The following is a 27521-nucleotide window of genomic DNA, read 5'->3' as shown; positions in this document are numbered from 1 at the left end:
ACTTAGTGATGAGTGCATTAGCACCAGAACATCACTGAGCCTTCTGAGAAATCTGTAATCATCCTAAAGAATTTGGCTATTGAGCCACATAGGCAAGACCAAGTATATGAAGACTTTCTACTGCTCAGATGTCTACATGCATTTGAGTGAACAGTCGTTAGAGTTTATCAGTTTGTCCATCTAGAACAGACAATGCAGATGAATAAAATGGACTTAGAGTGGGACTAGAGGAAAACTGTGAATTGTACTGCTTTAGGGGGCTAATTACTAAAGCAAAGTCACTTACTAAGCCGAAATTTCCCATAAAACCACAGATCCATTTAAAAGATACTAATATACTACTAGGGTTGCTGAATGGTAGCAAAATAGGTAAAAAAATTTAAAAATGAATATCACATAGAAAACAGAAGGAAAGACCAAATTAGTGTGAGCAGACTGCTCACTCTATAATCAATGATTATACATAATCAAGGAGATATTTCAAAGAACAGAAATAAATGATCAAGTAATTGTAGGAAGGAAGACTCTCTGATCAAGAATAAGGAATGATATATGAACAGCCAGTGCTCCACTTGAACCCCAGTATATCAAGAGAAAATCAGGAAGGGCTCTAGTATATTAGGCTGACATTACTCCACACCCCCAAATCATCAGGGCAGATAGGGAAAGGTTGTGAACTGAAACACTGGAAGAAACTCATAAATCAATGAAATCACAGATCCATTTAATTATTTAATGAAACCAGGATTAAGAAACTGATTTATGAATATTATGTGACAATATGTTCCCTTAAAGAAGGCTCTGAATATGAATTTGGCCCAGAGGCAGGTGGACCCTTGGAGCAAGATAGGTAGACATGAACATCAAGATACAGAAGGGGTAGAATATACACATAGATACAAAAAAGTATTAAATTAAATGACCAATAAGTTCCCTTCTTGTTCTAAATGTAAAAACAAGATATGGAAAAGAAGCAAGTCAGAGGAATTTAAATCTAAAAAAAACTTAACCTCATCTTATCAGATGATCATCATAGGCTTTTTAGTTCATTTCACTTTTCTACTGAGCTAAACCCTCAATTCCCTATGGACGGCAATATGTTCAATTTACACACCATTATTTCCACACATTTTTCTTCTCATTTGATAAAGATCTATGACTGAGCTCACTATCAAAATCTTCTATCTGTCCTATTTTGCTCTTTTGTTTTGTTTTTGATGACTAATAGGGCATGCATTTTGATAAAGGGGAACAGTTTTATCTATGCAAAAGATGGAACCCTATTCCAAACACAGAGACAAGGTCCTAATATTCAAAAATAATGAGTCAAATGGGTCACAGTCTTCCCAAACTAAAGGATCAAGAACCTGGGGTTTCTGAAGTTATAAGAGTCAAAGATTTAGGGGGCTCAGCTTTGACATCACATCATTTCATAAGAATTGGAAACATCAGAGGAAAGCAACATCCCTCATTTTCTCCATCACTGACACATAGAGATGAGCAGAAAATGTGTTCACAGTTTTAATTTGCTTTCTTATGATTCATTTAAATTATCACCACCCACTTACTATAACTCTACTGTCAGAGAATTCTCCTACAAATACAAACTCAACTTTTTTTTTTAAATGGTAAAGGACATGTCATCACACCACTACTTCCTTTGATGTGCTAATGCCTTAAGAATCTCTTCTCAAAATTTCTTGATATGGGGCCCCAGTGAGCAGGGTTATCTTACCCAGCAATTGAACCCATCTTGGGAAAATGGATTTTCAGTTAAAAGATCAAGTAACAGGTTCTAAGTCTTGATGTGTAGCATTGCCAATATATCATAAAAAATAATACACCTCACCTCCATTCTGAACCCAAACTTGAACCAGAAAAAAATAATTTGACTCTTTGAAAAAAAACATGACAGTAGGAACCAAGATTCACTATCTCATTCCTAGTGTTTTATCTCTTTCCTAGCCTAGAAATAATCTTCTCTGAAATCTCCATTTCTCTTTGCATCTGAGAGAGTAAAAGTTATATGCCCAGAGAGAAGAAAGTTCATTTCTTCCTAGAATTTCTCCTTTGTGCCTAGCTCCAAAAAGACAATCAATGCCCAACTGTAGCGATCCCTAAGCATTTATTTTTTTGGCAATTTCAGGAGAAAAATGAAATGAAAGTTATGAAAGTTATGCTTTCACTGACCCTATCTGAATCAGAAATATAAAACCAGAAATTTATTTTGTAAACTGTCTTTAATGATGCAAAGAAAGGATTCTTTTTCATTTTCTAAATGAAATTTGCAAAAACCCTATTCAATCTAGCAGACCTGCCTCTACTCTGTCTCAACTGAGACAGTCTCAATCTATAATCAAACAGAAGTATTGTGAGGAAATGTTATTCATGCACTTTCCTCATATTGTTAAAAAAAAAAACCCAAACACTATTTATTATTATTATTATTTCTTTTATTAATATTATATTATCTATTAATAATAATAATAATTATTATTATTAAGCATAACCATATTATGCTTAAAATATTTATTTGTGGTAAAGAATATGGAACACCCTCAAGCATCAATAAATGTGAATGATTCTGTCTGAAATTATTTTGCTTAATTTAGGAACCAAAGATTTGCGAGGGTTTCTCTTGAAAAGATCTCACTTCCGAAGGTTGTAAAACACCAGAGAAAAAGTGCTTAGCTCAGTGCCCAGCATTCTTGGTGTTAATCATCTCTATGGAACACAAAATTGTAAGTAATCTCAAATGATGAGCTGGAAGTTTGTCATCCACCCAGCCCTATTATGGACTATGGTACCTAAGCACGTACTTGGGGTTTTCTCACAAAGAACTTCAGAGCCTTGCAGTAGCTATCTGGTAAACACAGCGATGTATTCTGTTACATCACATTGTTAACAATTTGAAATTGATAAGAATGACAAATAAGCAAACAACATGCATTTCATTTTAAAAAATTCATGCAGAAAAACCCATTTTCTTCCTCCATGAAATCTACTTTGATACCCTCAGTTACTAAGCAGAGGTCCTCAACCTGGAATCCATAGACTCCCAAAGAGTTTGTGGATAGATTTTAGGTAGTCCATGACCTTAGATGGGAAAAAAATTATTCCTTTATATTCATCCACCTCTAACTAAAAATTAGCATTTCCTTTCATTGTGAATAGAAGCAACAAACCATAGTAACATTAACAGTACCTATGTCTTTGTCATCAAGAGAAATCACAGATATTTTCATAAAACAGTATAGTTGTTGCAATTATATTTATCACTACTTTGAAATTTTTGAATTTATTAGACCAGCTATAGATTGCACATACTCATAATCTTTCTGTCTATAGAATATATTGCACCTTGATGGGTTTCCTTTGCAATCTTCTATATTTTGCGAATTTAATAACATTATTCTGAGAAGATACATGCTTCACCAAGCTGTCAAAAGGGTCTGTGGCACACAAAAAGGTTAAAAATCCCTGTAAATGTTCCATACATCTCAATTATTTTGTATTTACTTTGCTTATATTTTGAATTTGTTTATCTGCATATAAGTTGTTTTTCTAACAGAAGAGAAGAATCTTAAAGACAAGGCCTTTTTTGTTTCTGAAATAACAGCATCTAACACAATGTCTGGCATATAGTAGGCACTTTATAAATGCCCAAGAGATGAATCTTAAAGGGTTCATAGGGTTCCTAAGAAGCCAAGGAGCAAAGGGAGAATATGCTGTGTTTAGGGAACAGCCTGTGCAAAGGCAAAGAGAGAACATCAGGTGCAAAGGACGGCAAATTTTCTGATTATTATCTACTTTTTGTCTCTGTGACTTTATGATAGGACATCATGATATTGTTCTTCCCTTATTTTTTTCTCCACGCTTAAACATTTGCTGTCTACAGCTAATCAACTAGGATGCTTTGGGGCAAAGTCCACATGGTACAAAAAGTTCACCAAAAATAATCTGGAAATTGACATTTTTCTTAAAAGACTCACTTCCCTAAGCCTCATTTTCTTCATTTGTAATATCAGGGGCAATTGGACTAGCTGAGTCTGGTTGGAGTGAAAAGAAGAATATATAATCAACCTGGAGAGTAAAGCTTAAGACAGACTATGAAGGGCTTTAATGATAGAGATTTGAATTTATATTTTATTTTAGAGGCAAAGAACCACTAAAATTTCTTGAGTAAGGGAATGAAATGGTCAGTTCTACACCAAAACAATTCTTTCTTCATTTCTTCCTATTAAAATAGTTCTCTTTCTTTAAGGATTAGGTGTTACTTCTTCTATGGAGCATTTTCAGATGCTCTCTCCACTCTCAATTTTTTAGAACATTGGTGAGAGCCCCTCCCCCTCCATACCCACACATACATGCTTTTGCTTATATTATAGCAATATAGTATCTATATTTGTAAATATGTCAAATCCCCAATTAAAATGTAACCTCCCTGTGGTTTGTATTCTTAGTACCTAAACAGTGCTTTCCACATGGTGGAGACTCAATAAACATTTGTTGAATTGCTTTGAACCTGTAATAGGACTCACCAGACCAAGATGAAATGAGATAAGCTAAGGCAGAGACAGACCAACAGCTATATATTATCACTGCTGCTATCAATCCTATCTTATTCCTGCCCATGTTCTCACAACTGTCAGAAACTGAACTGTCAGAAAAAGAAAGAACAAATCAATGGTCCACTCTGGCTTGAAACATCCATAAAGAAACAAGATTTATACCACAGTGTCAAAGAAGAAGGTAAAAATACTGTCAAGAAGATTCTTTACCTTCCACAAAGCAACCTGATACCATTTACATATATACACATGCATGTATGAATCCATTCAACCAAAAAAATTTTGTATAATGTCTTTATATTCAAGATACAGTTCTTAGTGGTTTGAGACTTATAAAGAATTCTATTATAAGGTTCCTGCTCTATTAGAGATTATAGTCTAGTGGGAGAGAGTGTAAATAACCAAAGTAATAATCTGGAACATAAATAAGTAGTAAGAGGCATAAAAAGCCATAGGGGTTCAAAGGAAATCACCGTCACCTGGGTGGATGAGGAAAAAATTTCATGAAGAAGGGGATATTTGGGTTAGGAGTACAGGAAAGAAAGGAATTGAAGTATAGGGAGAAATTGGGTGAATGGAGCTTGGAAGGGAAGGGCATTCCAAGCGCAGAAAAGGCACAAGGAAAAGTTCATTTAGTTAAAGCCTTCAGATTCAACAGATCCAAAAGGGAATTCCTCAGTTTCCCATAAATTCATGTTCCTCCTCTAACTTCTTTCCTTCTGTTGATGGCACCAATATCATGAAGATGATGATGCCATCAAAAGCCTAATGGTTAACCAGGCTTTAAACTGCTGAGTTGTCTTTGATTGTTCTCTCTCCTTTATTCTACACATCTTATTAGTTCAATAAAGTATCTACTATGTGTCAGTCACTGTATCAAGTACTATCAGTTGTCAACTGCTTTCAATCCTACTTTAGCAAAATCTTTTACATCTCCTGTCCTTCTGAGCATACTGACACATAAAAAGGCAATCAGGAGAAAAGCAAATGAAGGAACCTGTAGAGGTGGTTGCTCTTTGACAGACTGTTTCAGAGTCTATCCAACCCACCCTGTTTTCAAAAGGTAACTATCTAGTCCCTAGAAGCTAATACAATCCAAAGAAGGAAGGTACCTCAGAGATCACTTAGTCCATCCACTCCCTTCATTGGGGTACGTGAAATATATTTGAAGCTCAGATACATGAAATGACTTGTGAAGGCCACACCCTAGCCAATAGGGACTTAACTTGTAAAGGGCAATAGCTGGAAAAGCAGATTGGAGCCAAATTAAAAGAGTTTTTAAATGCTAGAATAAAGAATCTGTTATAAATTGTTGATATGATCAGTTAAATTTTAAAAATCAATATGGCATTCATGATGGTACAAAATATCTGTATGTCTTAGAAAAAACTGGAAAATTACAGCACATGTGCCTATAACTAAATGGAGAACCAGAGACTTGATTGTCATATTGTATTGTGAGAGAAAGTATTGGATCTGTATAGTATTTTATATATTTTATAATAAATGTATTCAGGATCAGCTTATCTGATCAAAAGTTGGGATCAAAAATTGTCTCTGTTCCTTTTGGGAAAATCAGTTCATTTTTTTGAGTCTTACTTTATTCATCTATAAAATGGACCGTATGATATGCATCTAAGTTCACTTCCAGCTCTAAATATAGGCTTGTTCATGAAACACAGGTAACATATTAAAAATAAATACCTGCTTGCCAAGGAAAGCAGGATATTCTGGCATTAAAAATTATGTGTAAGATTAAAAAGTGACTCATCCTGAAATTTATATCTCACATCATAAGGGGATGCCAATTTTGTCTTCCTTAAATGCAGCTTTGTCAGTAATATACAAACTCCCCTACTTAATTTTCAAAGTCTTTCACAATCTCTCTCCAAACTACCTTTCCTGATTGATTTGAATATTATTCCCCCTTACACTCTATGTCCTATCCAAACTGTCCTACTTACAAGTTTCTCATATAAAATATTTTCTATTTCTTGTCACCGCACCTTTGCACAGTCTGTCTCTCAGGCCTAGAAAGCTCTCTTTTCCTCATTTCTACCTCTCAGGTATTTTGCTACCTTTAAAGTCCAGCTCAACATCCATACATGAGGTTTTTCTGATTTTCCTGGGCTGATATTGCCTTCTTTGAACACAATTCCTTGTCTTTAGTTTACATACATTTTGTGTTGACCTATCTGTGTACATGCTGTTTCTCCTGGCCTAAAGTAAGCTCCTTGAGGGCAGGGATAGCTTCATTTTTCTCTTCATAACTGCAATATTTTGCATGGTGCTTAGTACAAAGTAAGTACTTAATAAATGCTTGCTGTAGGAATAGGTAGAGATATAAAGGACAGATTAGAGTAAAAAAACAAAACTAAACTAAAGGTAGAAAAATAAATTAATCTATCTATCCACAAACATTTAGGAATCTATTGAAAAAACAGAAAAGAGGTAAAGAGGGTCTTCTTACACTAGGGCAATGGTGTGGGGAATGTCAGAAGCACAAGCTCAAGGGATATAATGAAAAAACATAGAGTCATAGTTCTAGAGACAAAAGAAACTTCAGAGGATATCTAATCCAACTCCTTCATTAACAGATGAAGAAACTGAGGCTCAAGAAAGTTGGATTTTAGAAAATAACTGGAACAGGCAGAAAGAAGCAGGAGAAATAAAAAATGCTTCCAAGGTTTTGTGATTAGGAAGATAGTGCCATGAATAGAAATAAGGAAATCAAGAGGAAGAAGAGAAGGAAAAGGGATTGCTGGGAAGGAAATGAAAAGTTTTATTTTGTATACACTAGAGTTGAGGTGTTAACAGGAAATCTGGGAAATTGAAATATTATCTGGAACTCAAAAAGGAGAATAATGTTCAAGATAAAGATGTGAGAGATATTTATAAGGAGAAGGACAGGAATGGAGGGGGAAGTAATATGCATTTATTAAATGAATCTTAAGTGTATAGCTATGTTCTACAAAAATGAAGCCTTGGGCAGAAGGCATGAGGGAGTATAGAATGAGACAATGAGAGGAAATTGAGAATAGAATTCTTTAACAATAAAGGAATAGGAAAAAGAAGAAAAGGCAGAAAAGTAGTGATCACAAAACTGAAATATGACATTTTCCTTTTTACTTTGAAATGTTGGAAAGAAAATAGTTCTGTTGCTGCACATATTAGCCTTCCTCAAAAAAGGGTGAGGTTGATTTTCTTAGTTTTTAAGCCACAATAATTCACACACACACACACACAAAATGTAATTTTATTTTTTTAATTAAATTAATTAGTTCTAGATGAGGATAAGCCTTTTAAATATCTGTGGAATCCATTTTTTCTCAGTAAGAACTTTTTGCCCTAGAGAACACTGATAAGGTAATGAACTATGGTTTGATAGTGTCAAACACAACCAGAATGTCCAAATCGCCTCTGGCTCAGAAAAGGAAAGTTCAGAATTGTCTCAATAATCTCTGCTTTATTGTATATGATACAATGTTGCCACATTGAAGTGGTAGTGAGGTAGGGCAGGGACAAGTAAATTCTGGTAAGTAGAAAACTAGCGGATTTGTAAAACATAATAATAATAATTTGATCAAAGGCCAGAAATAAGAATTAGAACATCACATACATTCTTTGGCTACATCTACTTTTACTTCCTGGTTCCTGGCTTGAATATGGAATAAATACTTTAAAGACAAAGCAGTGAATTGTAGCATGATCTGTAGGATAATTTAAATGTTTAAGAGAGCTGAAAATGCTAATTCAATACATTCTTTCAAATAATATGATACCTTATTTCCTATATATTACCTCACTTTACCATGCTCCTGGGCTCTAGATTAGATTAGTGGATTATCATTGTTTTACTTTATATAGAGGGAAGCTGAATCAGGGTAGCATAATGAGTCAGCAATATTACCAAAAAAGAACTCATCTCCACATATCCCCTTTCCACAAGGCTAAGCAGATCTCCCTTAAAGATTAACTACCTTGTTCATGTTTAAATCAGTCCACTATATTGGGTCCCAAGTGGGGTATGTACACACACACACACACACACACACACACACACACACACATATACACACATACACACACTCACGTGCGTGGGGGGTGGGAGGGGAGGAGTGGGGAGGGGGAGATAAGGAAAGAGGAAGGGACATACAGAGAAAGATGAAGGCTAGATTTGCTGACTTTCTTAGCTTAAGAATAAAAGGGCAAAGTTACTACAGTTTTGTCTCAGGGCACTGAAATTTAGGATGGTACATGATAAAAATGAAGATTTCAGAAAAACCTGGAAAAATTTGTATGAACTGATACAAAGTAAAATGAGCAGAACCAGAAATACACTGTCAGCAATATTGCTGACATTCAACTGAATGACTCAGCTCTTAGAAACATAATGATCTAAGAGAAGTACAAAGGACTAATGAAGAAAAATGCTACCCATATCCAAATAAAGAACTGATGGATTCTGAATGGAAGAGAAAGGGAAGGAGAAAAATTTGGAATGCAAGATTTTACAGGGTTAATGTTTAAAACTATCTGTGTATATATTTTGAAAATAAAAAGAATTGCCATCTAGGGAAAAGGGTAGAAGAAGGGAAGGGAAAAGTTGGAACAGAAGTGAGTGCAAGGGATAATGCTGTAAAAAATTACCCATGCATATGTACTGTCAATAAAAAGTTATAATAAATAAAGAAAAGAAAAAAATTTTCTTTTCCTGAGGCTGGGGTTAAGTGACTTGCCTAGGGTCACACAGTTAAGAAGTGTTAAGTGTCTGAGACCAGATTTGAACTTGGGTCCTCCTGAATTCAAGGCTGGTGCTCTATCCACTGCACCACCTAGCTGCCCCTTTTAAAAAAAGGAAGCTCCCAGATGCCAACTTCCTCTACTTATAGTGGCATCCAGGTGAATACTGCCCTATCATACCATATCATACCACTACCCCTATCATACCACCTTAGTGTCAACTATATGTAATCTTAGGATATTTGATAACTTCTCCAACAGAAGTGAGAGTGTGCTTTATGTAATTTGCTTCTAGTTATAATTTTGTCAGAAATGACTTATTATCATGGCCAAACTCATGTTTCTTTGCTATTCATAAGGGAAAAATATTTTTTAAAACAATCTGAGGAGAATTTTTACTAACATTTGCGGCAGACACATCATATTAACAACCTTAAGATGTCAATTTCCTTTTTCATTCATTTTTTTATGAATGACTAAAAATAAATTAGTTTCTTTTTAGGAAATGAGTGTTAGCTCCAGATGCAATATAATTTATCTATTTCTTCTGAAAAGTTATAATTCTCTGTGACCAGGATTGAAACAATGAGAAAATCTAGAATCTCACAAACAGATAATGATGAGAAAATGGTATGAAAGAGAAAGAGGAAATCTGTCATTGTATCCTAATATCAATTAACAACTTACTTTTGAGAGGAATTCTTGAAACATTAGTAGCTTTCTAACTTCAATTTTATTTTCATTACCTTTTGACTGAACCCAAGAGAAAAAATAGCCAATAGCTTCCTGAATGAAACTGAAAATGATAGAGAACTTGACAAATAATAGAACTGTTTCTGACTTTTCAATCATCAAAATGTTCTCTCTTAAGCTCAATAAGCAACTGCATTATGTGGATATGACTGCTCTCAGTACTTAAACATTTTCTATTTTTGAATTTTTTTTTTTGGTGTCTGTTTCAAGTTTTTATAGCTTTCCATTTCATGGGTACCACCTGATGACCATCCCCAGCCCATCCTTATCTGGTAAATTAAGTGAATGTGTGGCATTTTCACAGAAAGGCACTTATTTCCGTCACATCTGTGCAAAACCTCAAAAAAAGTTTAGAAAAAGCAAACATACTTCAACAAGCCTCCAGGCTTCACTGATGATGGCATACTGGAGTCGATTAAGAATAAATCCATCAATCTCCTTTCTTATTTTGACAGGTGACTGCCCAATTTTCTTCATAATAGTATAGGTTCTCTCCATTGTTGAAGGATCTGTCTCTGGATGTGGGACCAATTCAACCAATGGCACATAATATGGTGGATTTACCTTGACAAAAGAAAAAAATAACAAGAAACAGAAAGTCAGAAAAAGTGTTTTAGAAGCACAGAAAACAGCTTTCTTGCTCTCTTTTTAAAGCACAAAAAGAAAAATAATCCTCAATAACAACATGAATTCACTAACAATGGGAATTTCTCTCAGTTGGAAAGGAATGCTTTCTTTAGCATTAGAAGCCAATGGCAAGCTAAGAAACAAATTAATTAATAAAGGTTGAAATGTCTGTAGCAGCAAGTAGTATCTGGAGGACAGAATTTAATGTTTTGACAACTAACCTAACAGTTTCCATTTTTATAAAACTATAGTTACAAAGTACTTTCACATTATCTCATACAAGTCTGGTAAGTAATACCATGAAGTACATAGTCCAGATATTAGTCTCATTTGCAGATAAAAAAAAACTGAGGCATAGAGAATGCATTTTAACTAAATTCAAAGCCATCCTACTGGTAAGAGGAAGAGCCAGAGCTTCTGATTATGAATTCACTGGGTGCTCTATCTCATAGAATTAGACTATTTTTTTGAATGTTGGGGTTCCCCAATTCTTTTCACTAATGGGACCTTCTGATATATTGCCCAAACTTTGTGAGTTTGTTTCCAATTGTCAGTGTATATTTCCTTCCAATCCCACAACTTCTTTTGTTTCATAATAATTCCAAATTCTTGCTACCCTGGCCTTTCTTTTCTTCTTCCCCAACTAAAAATTAAAAACGTACTAACAAAAATCTTCTATTTATATTACTACTATAACTTACCATTATTTCTTTTCAATTTCTCTACCCATTCCCCTCAATCTTCATTACCTTAACCTTTAACATCACTTTCTAGCCTTCAATATTTCCACATAAACTACAACTAAACTCTACTTATAAGAAAGGAGAGGAGGAAAAGAGAATAAACATTTATATAACATCTATCATGTGCCAAGCATTTCACTATGTGCTTTACAAATATATTATCTCATTTATTCCTCACAACAACCCTGAGAGATAGGTACTATTATTATCCCTACTTTATAGGTAAGAAACTGAGGCAAACAGGGTTCAGTGGCTTGTCCAAGGTCACCTTTCTAGAGAGAGGGGAGCTTAAAATTAACTCTTGAAGGAAGCCAGGGAATCTAAGAAACAAGATGAAGGAGCAAAACACTCCATGCCTGAAGGACCACCAGGACAAAGGTACAAGGATGGAAGGGAGTAGTGTCCAATTTGAGGAACTACATGTAGGCCAATGTATTTATAGCATAGAAGAATGAAGGGAAGAAAAGTGAAAGAAGACAAGAAGTTTGGGAGGGGCCAGATTATAAAGAGCTATAAATGCCAGAGATGTTTACACTCAACCCTTACAATAATAACAGAGACAATGGAGCACACTGGGCAGGAGGAAGTGGGAGTGACTAACATGGTCAGACTGAGACTTGAGAAAAATCCTCTTGGCATCTGAGTGGAAGATGGATTAGGGTACACAGAGACCTGAGACAGGGAAACTGAAATCATCCAGTTGGGAGGATGTAATGAGTTCCTCATAACCAAAAGTGTTTAAGCCACCCTGGAAAACTACTTGTCAGGTTTGCTGTAGACACTTTTCCTTTTTAGTCATAAGTTGAATTAAATGTGTTCAGAGGTTCCTTCTAATCCTTTATACATATATATATATATATATATACACATATATATATGTATATATATATACATATACACACACACATATATATATACACATAATATATACATATATATAATGTGTATAGATATATAATATGTGTATAAATATACATATAAAGTTTCATAGTTGGCAATACATGGAAGACTCTTCAGTGATAAGCAGTATTTAAAACTTGGGCTGAGAAACAAAATTACTGAGGAACTGAGAATTCTATTTGCTTATAGACACTAACTTATTACTCCCACCTCCAACCATGATGATGAAATAAACCCTAGGGAGGCTATTTCAATAACAATTTAATATTTCCTAATTTATGTAGGAGTGGATTACAATATTTAGTTAACAAGAAAGTTAACTACCAACTTAGCTTAAAATATAAATGTTGTAGCCCAATGATTTTGTTACCTCAGTTGAGTCAATCCCACGCTAAATATTGTTTTAGAAAATTAGATTAGCTTCTTGGGAATTAACAAAATTAAGAAGAAAGAATACAGAGAAAATGAAATGTTCAAAGTGGGCAAAAAATCACAGTCATTCAAAGAGGACAAAATAATAAAGTTTTACAATTCATAAAGCATTTTCCTCACAGCTACCCTATAAGAATACCCTAAGGAATTCAAGTAATGTTATTTCTACTTTCCAAATCAGGAAAATGAGGCCTTGAATAGTTGAATAATTTGCCCAAAGTAAAGTGATACCTTAGTATTTGTCATTAATTGGTTCCAGAAGGCTCAAGTAGTAAAAGAAAAAAAAAAAAAGAAAAAAGTACTTAATGAATTTTTTCCATAAGGAGTACATCTCCAATCCACAGCCAATGTCTGCCCTCACAATTTCCCAAAGGAGTAAGTAAGTAGGGCTTCCAGTGGTAGAGAAACAATTCAGCCCAATTCAACCCAACTGGGTTTCTCCTTTTTTGACTCAACTCACTTTCTGAGAGGAACCAAGATCTTTATATTCTCCCTCCACCCCATAAAGTCCAAGCTTCCTTCCATGGGGGTTGGGGATAGAAAAGAGGTACCTGGATGTAGAAGCAGAAGCAATGGTCCTGAGCCCTCCACAGCCCAGGCCTCTGGCCAATGCCCCAAGTTTAGGATTGCCAGGAGTCCTGGGTCCACTATCACCACTGTCACCACCTCTGCCTGGGCTCCTACTGCTCACACCACCACTGCTATTCCTTCTGCTGTTTCTCCTCCTGCTGAGCACTCATGCTCATGTCCTTTCTAGTACTGATATTCTGATAGCAGGAAGATTATACACGCAGGCACATCATTCTGCAGGAACTGTCCTGAGATCTGCTTGCCAACATACACAACCTTAGCATCGTGGGCTCCAACTTGACCATTCTGCACATTACTGCCTTCTCTGAGAAGGAGCTGTCCATGGCTAAGGACAATAGCAGCAACCACGGGACTGGACAGTACATCTGACCAACCTTACATCTCTACTGCTCAACTAAAACAATAACCACATGCAATAAGCATTAAGTGCTGAAGCATATTTTTCTTCATTGAAATACTTTGCATACCAAATTCAATGAGTTGAAACAGAACAGTATATCTTTGTAGTTGTGGGAAAACTTGAGATAAGAACTTCATTTATATATGTGGATTACAACATACTTTTATTTTATTGTCTTAGAGAACTTCATGATGCTCACATGGAGGTTAAATGCTTTCAGTTATAAAGAAGCAGCATTTATTAAACACCTACTATGTACCAAGCACTATGCTAAGAGTCGGGCATACAAAGAGAGATAAAAGACAGTTCCTCCTCTGACAAAGCTAACAGTTTAACAGAATTGACAACATGAAAACAATTATGTACAAACAAGACATACATGAGAAACTAGAAAAACAGCATTTGCTTAAGCCTCTCAAGACCACCTTCTTCATTAGACCTTTCCTATATCCTTTAGTCCCACTGTTAATTATGCTTTGTATATATTTTATGTTTACTTATCTCTTATATGTTGTTTACTCCAATAGAATGCAATTCCTGGAAAGGCAAAGACTTGTTTTACTCTTCTTATTTTTAATCCCTAGCACATAGTTGGCTAATACATAGTATGATCACATAGCTCATAAACAGTCAACCTAGGGCTTGAATGAATCCATATCTTTTGATTCCTAATCTAATGCTCTTTCTCCTCTCATGTATTTCAAAAGTAGTGGTCTCTTGCACTGTATTTATCATGCTCCAAAAAAAATTTATATATGTTTGGTTCAAAAGAAGAGATAAAAGAAGGCTCTTCCTTCTAGAGTCCAAGACTCTAGAAGGTGAGGGATAGTACTCCAATTGTGTTCATCTCTTTGTAGCCCCATTTGGGGTTTTCTTGGCAAAGATAATGGAGTAGTTTGTCATCTCCTTCTTCAGCTCATTTTACAGATGAAGAAATTTAAGTGAATAAGGTTAAGTGACTTGCCCAGGATCACACAGCTAGTAAGTGTCAGAGGATGATATAAAATCAGGAAAATGACTTCCTGACTTCTATCCAGTATGCACCTAGCTGTCCACATCATAAATTAAAGCTAAGTAAATTAATGAATTTAAGGTTAAATAAAAACAAAAGGTATCATTAACATTTTTTAAATTGTATATTGTACAGAAGGTTATTTTAGTGCCCTGTACCCTCAAAGGCTTAGACTTACAAACACTATTGCATGGAAGGATTGCCCTCTAGAATCTCTAATCAAAAGACCTGCAGATTGACCCAACTTTGTTCTAGGTAGTTAGGCTTACTCTGCAATGCAAAAAGCACATGCAAAAGTCTAGCTATGGTTACTGTAAATGTACTTTTCTTGGCATTATGTTTAGTATTCTTTAAAACTACATAAGGTTGACATGCTGAAAAAAAACTGAAAACAAATTTGAATTGTCCCTGGTATTAATGAAAAATCATCTTCTCATAGAACCTAGATGCTTAGACAAGAATGCCATTCCCTATTGCTGATCCACAGTGAGACCTCTAAGAACATATCCACCAACTTAATCTAGTTCATAAGAATAGAATGAGAAGAGTTAACATTAGGGAAAAGAAAGAAAGGAGAGGAGAGATAATTAAAGCAAGTGAGTTCAGTAAGAAAGTAAAAGAATGGTTTTTCTGAAACATGATACTCTTTAACTCAATAAGCTTAAGAAGTTACATGCTTTAACCCAGAGGTGAGAAAGGGCTGTGGCCCTTTACTGCTAGAAGCTATTAGAGAATCCTGGGAAAAATCTGTCTCTAATCTATACTCAAGAAACTTTTTTTAAAGAAATAAATAAGGAAAGTAGGTAGTACAGATAAAGATCCAACAAGATGGTCTCCCAGCTCCTATCCTGAAAGAACTGTGTGTGCTGCAGTTGGGCACTAAATACACAAGAGACAAATTGTAGTGTCTATGAAGCTCTTTGAGGTCTCAGGTTGAACGAGGCTATACAAATGCAATGTTCTTTCATTCATCTCTATGAAAAGTCTCTGGGCAGGAGCTGAAAGAGAGCCTAGGGATCATGTGACCACCTCCATCATGCTGGGCACTAAAAACACAGGGTTCATTTATTTTCTCTCTGCTGAGATTCAATGAAACTAAACTAGCCAGGAAAGGCAGACTGCTACTTTTCCCAGAAGACTGCTTCAACAATTTACAATTCATTCACACATAAATATCCACCCAGAAAGGGGTGGAAAGGCCTCAAGCTGCTGAGACGAGGGGGTTATTTTAAAACCTGTTTTCTGGGAAAGAAACATAGACGTAAGCATAGGATTGACAACTGGAAGGTACCTCAGAGATGAAGAAAGCAAGCCTCAAAGAAGGGACTTGACTTGTCCAAGATCATAAAGGTTGTAAGGAAGAAGGCTGGAATTTAAATCCTGGTGAAATGAGGAACAGTCCTGAATTGATTCAGAAGACCTGACTTCAGATAATGGATTCTGGTACTTGCTACTATGTGATCTTGAATCAAGTTACTTCATTGCCCATCCCTCAGCCTCAATTTTCCCATTTGCAAAAATGAAGGAATTAGATTCTTATAAATCCAGTTCTGACTCCAGATCTAGGATTCCTTCCATTATACAACACTATCTGACATAAAATGCACACACAAATAAAAACAAAAAAGGGGAGAGGAGGTCTTTATACAACTGGATAACTTTAATATTGTTTAGCAATCATTAATAATCTAACACTAATAACATTTATTAGTCACTCATGGGCACATGATATTTAGCTAAACAAGGAGAGAACAAGATATATTTTTGAAAATATTCCTAAGTATAGGAGTTCACAGTCATTTACAATGGGAATACAGCTACACACAAAGAGCATACAAAGACACACAAATGTATATACATCAAGTGCATAAGTTAAGCATTTCTATTACCCATAAACACTGGCACAAGTGATTTTTGTGTCACTGTCATGGTAATGTAATTGTGTGTCATAATAGTAGTATATTCAGACAAAGTTATTTTAGTGAGAATTTCTCTGGGTAACTAATTTTTTTTTTTTAAAGTCTATTCAAAGTGAATGGAGGATTTTAAGTGGGTTAATCAGTAACACTAACTGTCCTTCAATTTATAAAATGTATCACTGGATTTATCCCTCCCTGTATGTACTACCTATGGTCTTTATCTCACAAAATCATTCTTTGAGATTCCAACTATATAAGAAAAGGAGGCAGTTTGACCTAGTGGATGGAGAATAGGACTTGAAGTCATATGTCACTTTAGTGCATGTGTATGTGTATGATAGTGTATGATCCTGGACAAATTATTTAACTTCTCCTGGCCTCAATAATCCTCTTCCAAAAAATGGGGATAATTACAGCACCCCACCTCTCAGGCTTGCTGTGAGTCAGAGTAAACAAGCATATATTAAGTGTCTACTATATGCCATGCACTGTGCTCATTCCTGAGGCTGTGAAGCTAAAAATACACCTTGCCTTCAAGAAGTTTACAGTATAATGAGGGAGATAACATACAAACAACTATGTATAAACAAGATATGTGCTGAATAAATTGGAGATTTCAAAGGAAAGATATTAGTATTAAGAGAATTCAGGAGAGTAGAATTTTAACTGAGAATTGAAGAAAATCAGGAGGAAGAGGTGAAGAGGGAAGGAATTCCAAATATAGGGGAAAGCCTTGAAAATGTAGTCAGGAAATAGGGTGTCTGGTACAAAGATCAAAGAAATAACAGGAACACTTTATTTAAAACACTATACAAATATAAAATGATCTCCTCAGTTTCTCCAAGCACTATGTATTTTTCTTGTTTGTTCTTATAAGATAAATATATTTTGATATATTCCAATGAATGTTATCTCTCCTATAAGAACATAAGTTCTTTGAAAGCAGAGACTGTTTTTGCCTACTAAGCCTTATAATTTAATAAATATGTTTATTGATTTATAAAATAAGTGTGTTAGACTAGGTGATCTTTAAGGTCCTGTCTGCTCTAATGCAGTGATAAAATAAGCTGAAAGGAAATTAAAAATTGGGGATAATACTGATAGTTTAGAGTATGGTTGAAAATAAATAAGCAGAATTCTGTTAATCACTCTGTGGTTATCATGTTTATATGACATATATACTATATATATATATGACATATATATATATATATATATATATATATATATATTATATGTTTATAGTTCCTGTCATTTCCCTGAGTTTTCCAATCAAACATATTTTGATGCTTTATGTCAGTTCATTTTTTAGATGGTGACTCTCTATACCAAGGGTTCTTAAACTGTGGATTGCAACCACATATGGGAATCACATAATAGAATGTGGGGGTTATGAAATTATGATTTATTATCAGAAAATGTTTGATTTGTATACAATATACCCATATACCTAGAGTCACATAAAAATTTCTTAAGCAAAAAGGAGTCACAAGAGAAAAAAGTCACCAAAAAGTTTAAGAAACCCTACACTATACAACTTTATTTCAGTCATTATTGGAAAATGGTGTGTTTGGAGTAAAGATAGAGGATCCTTCAAAAAATTGGTGCCCAAGAATTAACATATTTATGTTGAGATCTTTGACTCAGGTGAATGGGCTAGGAGGTGGGGAGGGAGGAAGGGAAGAGGAGGTAGTACTTCCTCATCTTATGTATTAAACATTAATTTCTGTCAAAACCTTTCAATGGCTTAGATTCTCTTTTCACTATGACCTATTTCCTTGCCAGTACACTGAATCACTAATGATTTAAGCCTGGTATAAGGAATAGGGTGTTAGCTGATTTGCCTGAGCTTTGCCATTTGGGTCTAGAAGGGATGGGCACAAATTACTGAAGTTCCTCAAAAAGAGTATATCAGTCAACTCTTGATTATTTAGGGCCAGTTTAATTAGTTCAAATGGGATTATCTAGGCTTTTCCATTTCTAACTACTTGAAATTTGCTTTTTAGTCACTTCATTGAATATTGATCATTGAGCAACTCTACTAGAGAGATGGGTAAAGGAAAAGAAGAAATCCATTCATTCATTCAACACTTATTCAGTGATTTCTATGTGTGGTTGAACTAGATTAATTGCTAGAGTGTTTGTCTTATTACAAAGATAAATAAGACAATCATTGCTTTTAATGTATTTTCAATCTAGTAGAGGTATAGCAAGATAGAGTAGTGGATTGAGAATAAGACCTAGAATTAGGAAGATTCATTTTTCTGAATTCAAATCCAGCCTCAGTCATTTCCTAGCTGTGTGACCCTGAGCTAAGCACTTAACCCTATTTGCCTCAGTTTCCTCATGTGTAAAATGAGCGTGAGTAGAAAATGATAAAACTATTCCAGAATCTCTGCCAAGAAAACTCCAAATGGGGTCACAAAAGTAAGATGTAACTGAAAATGACTGAACAATAGCCTCAAAATTAATGGAAAAGGTATTATTTAGGTTGAGTCTTCAAAGACAGGCATGGTGTCAACAGAGATGGAAATGGGAGAAGAATACAAAGGTTAACCCAGGTTTATTTTTTTAAAAATAAATTTTTAAATTTGTCTCACACTTACCTCCCTTTGCTCTATTAAAATAGAGCAAAGGGAGGTAAGTGAGACAAATTTAACAATATTGGATTTGAATGGATTATATGAACCTGTAGACTACTTGAGAAGATCTATGAAATAACATGGAAAAGGTAAGTTGGGATCATTTTTGTTAGCTGATAGTAAGCATGACTTAAAAAAAAAAAAAGAAAAGAAAGAATCCAACTTGATTTTAAAAGAAAGATATGAAAAAGCACAGAGATAAGAGATAATAGGAGCAGAATGTTGTATATGTCAGATTTTTCTCAATATGTTGGTTAGTTTTGCCAAAGTAATTTTTCTACCTTTTTTTTTTTAATTCTTTGTTTTAAAGGATAGCTTTCTTGGAGGGAAATAAATAAATAACAGGTGATATTAAAAAAAAAAAAACAAAGATATTGATAAAATTTCATTTTTTTCTAAATGTGAGTTTGAAATTAATTGTCAAAATGAATTCCTGAATTAATTACAGATTCATTTGATGCTGTTGGCTATTGCTGTGCCATTAGCACAGATCATTGAAATTTTGGCTCAATTTCAATGGGAGAAGGAAGGGTGGAGGTAAAAGGAAAGCATGTGACAAGGTAGAAAGTTTATTAAACTAACCTGTCTGGGAAATGTCTAACACTTCTAATTAATTATGTGACCTCACACAGATTTGAAAATGAGCTGACAATTTTTGGAACTGGAAATTTTCAGATGTGAGGTCATTGATTTACATCTAGTACGGAAGTATAGTAAATTAAGACAATCTAATTACTTAGTGGGTGGTTCTAGATGTCTTCAGACACTAATAATTTTGGCCACCTTTCAAGAGCAGTGAATGACAATGGAAAGAGATGTTTCTGGGATATTCTTTCAGGAAATGCTTGGAAGAGCATTTAGAATGCCTTTGAGAAGTTATCAAACTATATGATGGAACTATGGGTTTATGCTATTTTTGTGTAGGCAAACTCAATCTCTTCACTTTATAGTCACATCTCAAACATTTGAGATAGCAATTGAGTTATAAAATAATAGACTACACTTTGCAATAACATCATTAATTAAAGCATAGGCAAAAAATATTTTATTTAAGAATACAAATGTTAGGTTCATTGATACCTTTCTATGGGTAGAAAAAGACTAAAGTAGAATTATTTCTTTCTCCAAATTAAACCAAAAGAAAGCCCAGAGTTAACTCTCACATAATTCCTTCATCTTTTCCATGGATCTATAGCCAAATTTTCCAAGGATCAATGAGAAAGTTCCTCAGATAGAACAAATCATCATTCATTCATTTCTTTTCATCCTATGTAACTCTCATCCATAGTTTTTTTATAAAGTCACCCAATCATTAGGGGTCACTCAATCACTGGGGATCTTATTCTAGATCTTTCAATATTATATAGAAACAATGACGTTTACAGAAGTTATGTCCATTATTCATTCTTGCTTTGGTGAGTCTACTTCCTTTTCTGGGAAATCATCTTTTTAATGATATCCTCACTATTTCTCCTGTTCAATTGTTGATTGATATGTTGCAGCCCACTCATATCCACCCCACATTCCTTTTCATTATCCTTTGAATGGCCTGCAATTTTAGTTCCTCAGAAACTGTGGCATTCCACTTTTCATAGTCAGACAGCATGACCAGAATAAAACTGGTGTTAAAAAGATAAGTCTTATCAAAATATTCAGAGCAGTATTGGGACATGGGAGAAGGGGAAGTAAAAACCTAGAGATAAAATAAATACCCATTGATTGGGGAAAGGTTAAGCAAATGTTGGTATGCAAATATAAGGGAATGTTCCTGAACCATTAGAAATTATAAATAGGGAGAATTCAGAGAACCCTGGTAGGATTTATATGAACTGATACAAAAAATACTGAATGCCAGATAATAATAAATGTTCAAGCATGGCTCTGAGATAGAGACAAAAAAACTTCACTTTTGGATATGAAACATTCTTGTATTTTTTAGTCAGTTATATAGTAAAGATGTGGTCTGCTATAAAATATTTTATAAAAGCCTATCTATTCCCTCTCAAAGGTATTTCAAAAATGTTAATAGGTACGTGAAAATTATTTTCATAAAGATAGTGTATAGGAAAGAAAATAAATACATGGATTAAGGATTGTTATTATTTCTCCAGTTGTCTTTTTTTCCCAAAGTGGTAGTGTTCTTATGCCTAAAGGACTATAAAACTGTGCATACCCTTTGATCCAGCTGTGCCAGTATTGGTTTTATATCCCAAAGAAATCATAAAAGAGGGAAAAGGACCCATATGTGCAAAAATGTTTGTAGCAATTCTTTTTGTGATGGCAAAGAACTGGAAAACGAATAGATGCCCATCAATTGGGGAATGGCAGAATAAGTTGCAGTATATGACAGTAATGGAACATTATTGTTCTATAAAAAGTGATTAACAGGCTGATTTTAGAAAGGCCTGGAAAGATTTATTTGAACTGATGCTGAGTGAAATAAGGCAAGAAAACATTGTACATAGCAACAGCAAGATTATGCAATGATCACTTGGTTCTCAGCAGTTCAATGATCCAAAGCAACTCCAATAAACTTTGGATGGAAAACACCATCCTCATCCAGAGAGGAAACTACTATGGAGACTGAATGTAAATCAACAGATGCTGTGTTAACTTTTTCTTCTGTTTTATTTTCTTTTGGTTTTTCTTTTGTTCTGATTTTTCTCTCCCAACAAGATTCATAGGGAAATGTTTTGGTTTTTTTAGTGAATATAAGTGTATAAACAAAAAAATGTTGTTTTTACATGTAACTGGGAAATTTTTTTTTAAAAAGAATGTAGTTACCAAAAAAAGGTGTTCTTTCAGCAATCCTGAAAATCAATCTCTTAATAGCCTCAAAACTCTGCCTTTTTCAGCACTAACTTTCTCTGTGTATACTTGGTCTGATCTTGATGCTTTTTTTTTTAAGTGACATTTCTTTTTTGTACAACGTATTAGGATTATAATGTTAATATCTTGACCCAAAAAAAGTTTGATATAAATCTTAGAAAATCTTTTCCATTTTTTAATCTTTCTGTTGTCTCCCTTTCAGTGTCATCCCCAAGTATTTACATTTGGGTTCATCTGGCTTAGTTGAGTCTCTCATCTTGCTTCTTGTAAACTCATTTTCCCCTACCTCTTCTTGATATTTTACAAGTCAATATTTATCATGACTTTCTGTTGTGTCCTGCTTTCTAGAGTCCCCAAGTTGGGGTGACAAAATGTACCGTGCTTTTTAGAGCCCCTATGACAGGGTGATTAAAATATACTGTCTTAGTGGAAAAGTGATAAGGCAGGACTCCTGAGGATGGCAGAAAAATGAAGTCCTTTTATTCCAAGGACTTTCCCCTTTTTATGCCCTCATATTCTTATGTAACAAATATATTGGACATTACTGCATATGTAGGGCCACATAAACAATTTGCACTGTATGTAGTTTGCCACCTGATATCACTCTGCTTCAATCACAACACAGGTTGTCACCACCCCCTGATTTCTCAGGAAGGCTGAAAGTTTTTAGGAGAGATGGGAAGCCAAACCAGACACTGATAGCAGGTTCCCTCTGGGCTGAAGGGTCTTATACCTTACCCAGAGTTCCTCCACTGTCCCCTCTACAACTTTCCATCATTGTCTTCTATAAAATTTCACAAATTTTCACACATTAAACCAATGTTGTACTTAATTGCCATATTAATCTGCTTGAAAAGGCAATCAAGAGTTCACTCACTAAAAGACTTTTCAAAACTTGCTCATCTCTTCATTGTGTTGATTGGTTATACTGGTTTAAATTCTTTAGGAAATGATAATGACCTGTGTCAATGTATGTTTTTTTATTCATTTTTCCCTTTTTTTTTTAATCTGTTTAAATAGATCACATTAAATGTTTTGCCTTTCCATTTTTCATTTTTTACTTTGGCACTGATTTTTATCTTTAACAAGTTGATGGTCTGATTGTATACAGATTGGTGATTCAGAAATGATTCTATTAGTGACTAGGTTTTTTTTTTTCTTAGAATATAATTAGTTTCATTTTTATGTGTGTTTTTATTTGATGTTTCCAATATTTCTCAACTCTCTTCTTGAAGAACGTGTTCATAATACATATACTTGAGTCTTTTATGCAGTCAACAAGCTTTTGCCCTCTGATCTAAATCATGTTTTGGAACATATTTTTTTGCTACCCTCCTCCTATGCCCACTTTGGCAGAAAAGTTACTAAGTTGATTTAATTATTTGATTTAATTTGAAGGTTATTATTCAGTTATTTATGGAACTGCTCTACTTCTTGAGTTTCTCAAACAGATGTTGACATAGAAGTTACAAAAAATTTCATGGTGGTCTTTTTTAAAAATGCTTACCCTGTATATGAAGGTTATGGAATATTATTGCTCTGTAAGAAATGACCAGCAGGAGGAATACAGAGAGGCTTGGAGAGACTTAAATCAACTGTTGCTGAGTGAAATTAGCAGAACCAGAAGATCACTATACACTTCAACAATGATACTGTATGAGGATGTATTCTGATGGAAGTGGAAATCTTCAACATAAAGAAGATCCAACTCACTTCCAGTTGATCAATGATGGACAGAAATAACTACACCCAGAGGAGGAAGCGAATGTAAATTGTTAGCACTACTGTCTATCTACCCAGGTTACTTATACCTTCGGAAGCTAATAATTAATGTGCAACAAGAAAATGGTATTTACACACATATATTGTATCTAGGTCATATTGTAACACATGTAAAATGTATGGGATTACCTGCCATCAGGGGGAAGGAGTGGAGGGAGGGAGGGGATAATTTGGAAAAATGAATAAAAATAAATAAATAAATAAATAAAATGCTTACCCTGAACTTTGCAAGACAAGATAACCAAATTTCATATTTCTTGTTGTTTTTGTATGCATGGTAAAACTCTATCCATTCCTTCATTTATTTCTTCATAAGGTAACTATTACCCATTCCTTTCATTTAGTTATAATTTTCTTTAGTCTTTTTGTTTAGCTTATGGTGGGAATGCCTAAATTGATTGTAACGCAGTTAATTCAATGGTAGGCTTACTTGTGGGTCCCTGCTTTCTGCATAAAAGTCTTAGAATTAAAGTACTAACAGTTAATATTTAGAGATAGTCTAAAAACTGATTTTTTTTTACATTTATATTGATTGTTTTTTTAGTCATTTTTAGTCATATCCGATTCTTCATGACCCTTTGGGGGGGAGGGGTTTCCTGCCAAAGATACTAAAGTAGCCTGCCATTTCTTTCTCCAGCTCATGAAAAGGACTCTTCCCAATTCCAAGTCGAGCACTTTATTCACTGCCCCACACAACTGCTCCTTTTATTACCTAGGCATAATGTCTATTTGTAGAATTTAATAAAAAGAAGAGAAAATTTGATAATAATGATTCCTACAGATGTATTATTATGTTAACTTAAAAACTGTTTGAAATAATCTGAATGATTATTTAGACATAGACAATAGGTAAATTTGTGTCACTTATATATCAAACCTATTACAATATAAACATTGATTCAGACAAAAGTCTGAATATCTATCTCATATGTAGAATATAAAACTACTTCTTAGAAAAAATCTTAGTGAATTGGTAAGGAAATTAACCAAAGAAATAATAAAGAAAAAAATCAAAACGTGTTTAAGTACTCACAGGATGAGCCACAATGCATTGTTTTGCATGCTTCAAACCCACAAACATCTTTGAAGGCAAAAGGCAGGAACTGGAGCTGCTCAAGATGACTTTATCATCAACAATAAGGTCTAATTGAGAAAAAACTTTCTTTTTCAAATCAAGATTTTCGGGAGTGCATTCCTGAAAACAATGGGAGACAGATTTATAATTACTATTAATGATAAGTATACTTCATTAACTTCACAGGAGCATTTCACTGTTGGATTTGTTCCAAAAAGGAAATAATATAAAACCCACAAAAATTACCAGCACCTTCTACCAGAAGTCTGCCAAGCCAGTTAGGAGGTGTGATTTATAGACAGGCTACATACCTCAGGCAAGCAGACTGCTGCAAACATACAGTGTTCTTAACCATTTACTTTTTCTTTGTTTAAAGCAGTTGGTTTGCCCTAACAAGCTAACGAGCTGATTTTCCCAGGAAAATAATAAGCGTAGAATTAGAATGCGTTTTATATCACATAATTTTCAAAGAGCTTTCTTTATATGTTTCCCAAAATGGTACATGACAAATATACAACTTAAAAATCAAGATACAAACACGAAAATTAAATAGCTCATGCCCATTTTATTAGATGATATGGGTATATTCATCTATAGGTATTTATCCAATCAATAACACATAAAAGGTAGGGAAGCAGAAGGAGACAGAGAGAAATTAATCAGAAAAGAACGTAGAAGGTGATGTCTGAACTATTAATAGAAATCTGCATTCTCAGAAGCAGAGGCAAAGGGGGAGTTTATTTCAGGTATGAAAGACAATCAGTACAAAAACATGGAAACTGGATATGGCTGTGTAGGAGAACATTAATGAAGCCCATTGGCTGGGACCACCTAGCAAGAGAAGGGAGACAAGACTATATAATAAGACAGAAAAGTTAAATTGGAAAGAGCTTTAAGAGCAAAATTTAAAAGTTTGTATTTGTACCTAGAGATACTAAGGACAGTGAATGGGCACAGCTGGACATTAGAAAAAAATTATTATTTTGGCACTTGTATGGAGAATGGATTGGAATAAGCAGAGATTTAAACCAAGGAAACCGATCAGGAGGCAATAATCTAAGTTATGAATGTTTAAATGAGGACAATGGCATGAGAGTAAAAAGAAGGGGACAGAGTCAAGAGATGCTATGAAGGAATAAAAAAAGATTTGAAGTGGTCACTGTGTGCACCTTCCCTTCCATCCAGTGACTAGACTGAGATCCCAAGTGGCTTGGAATGACCCCACCTGTTTAGTCAGCAGAATCTTTTGATACAGAATTCTTAATGGCAAATCCAGGAGGATCTATACCTTAGAATGGTAGCTCCCATCCTTTCAGTTGCAGCACCTTAGGGAGGAGCCAATGGCATTACATCAAGAGATCACTTTCATTAAATGACTTTGTATAATAAATAGACATTTTCTGCAGACTGAAGTTACTGTTTGAGAAATAAGATTGGAAATAGGGGGTGACAGAGAGTTAGGAATAGGGGTAGAACTTCCAATTAGCACTGTAAAGTTAAATCAGTGTCAACTCTCTTATCCATTTTATCAGCAATACCCCCCCCCAAAAAAGGTTTCTGTTTAGATTTAATATTGTCCAGAGATTCTGCTGTACACTTAAATCAGCTGTGTAAATATCCATCAGGAGGCATAAATTCCACTTGCATTTGATCTACAGGAGTTAAAACTTCTACTCCACAGGGTGGGGAGTTGATATTGTGTTTGTGTATATTTTTTAAAAATATCACAAACTATGCAGGAATTTTACTAAGAACAAAAGGTCAGAAAAGTACCACGTTGCAAAGATAGAAAAAAGTGGAGTCATTTAAGAACTGTAAAGCCCATTGTATTAAATCTCCTTATCAAAAAAAAGCTACAGTAACTGCCTAGTTGTATTGAGTAATTCCTGGATCAGTTAAGTTTGTGAGTTGGGTTGAGTTTAAATAGATTCTTTTAGCAAAGCCAGAGACTAGGAATGATGCAGATACTGCAAAAGCTAATAAAAGAGGAGCCATGAATGAATAGCCTTATTGTCGCATGCCCTACAGATTCTCCCCCTGAAACTCTATGCCTTTCTTCAGATCCTATGATAATCAAAGAGGTAAGAAAACTTGAAAGTAGGAAACCCAAACCTGCTATGATTATGTAAGGTTTTTAAATGGCACATTTGCTTGAAGTATCTTTTATAGTGGCCCAATTGTATTCGATTTGTTGGACCAGGGCAATAATGTCTCTGTCCATGTCAAGCTTGGAGTCATTTTCTCAAATAAGGGATACTGACTCCCTAAAGTACAGAGATGGGGAAAGCAAGACTGAAATACTATAAATCAGGAATTTCATCACTTGCTGCTGATAACAAAACAGAGAATTCTGCAGCTATTGTTTGCCCTGAGAAAAATTATCGTCAAACAATGAGGCGGCAAAACAGCTCCAAATCTCCACAATAGCCATGCCCTCTTATAAAAAAGAACACTGCAACCCAGGTAGAAATCCATTCTGGACATTTTAAAGTCTCACGGCCA

At 34.6% G+C, this 27521-nt stretch overlaps 1 protein-coding gene across 1 annotated transcript in view; it reads right to left on the bottom strand.

Annotated features, from left to right (window-relative positions):
- The window catches only part of CRYL1 (crystallin lambda 1), a 165063-nt gene that overhangs the window by 40000 nt on the left and 97542 nt on the right, over positions 1–27521 (bottom strand). Inside the window, exons 4-5 of the mRNA XM_074303697.1 lie at positions 24978–25139; positions 10437–10631 (exon numbers count right to left, since the gene is read on the bottom strand). Coding sequence (XP_074159798.1) covers positions 10437–10631; positions 24978–25139 — 357 coding nt within the window. The remainder of the gene's footprint in view (positions 1–10436; positions 10632–24977; positions 25140–27521) is intronic.

This window comes from Sminthopsis crassicaudata, chromosome 3 (genome assembly GCF_048593235.1).
Source record: "Sminthopsis crassicaudata isolate SCR6 chromosome 3, ASM4859323v1, whole genome shotgun sequence".
In the NCBI taxonomy this organism is placed as follows: domain Eukaryota; kingdom Metazoa; phylum Chordata; class Mammalia; order Dasyuromorphia; family Dasyuridae; genus Sminthopsis; species Sminthopsis crassicaudata.
The sequence above is the reverse complement of the archived record's forward strand: the minus strand, read 5'-3'. Positions and strand labels throughout refer to the sequence as shown.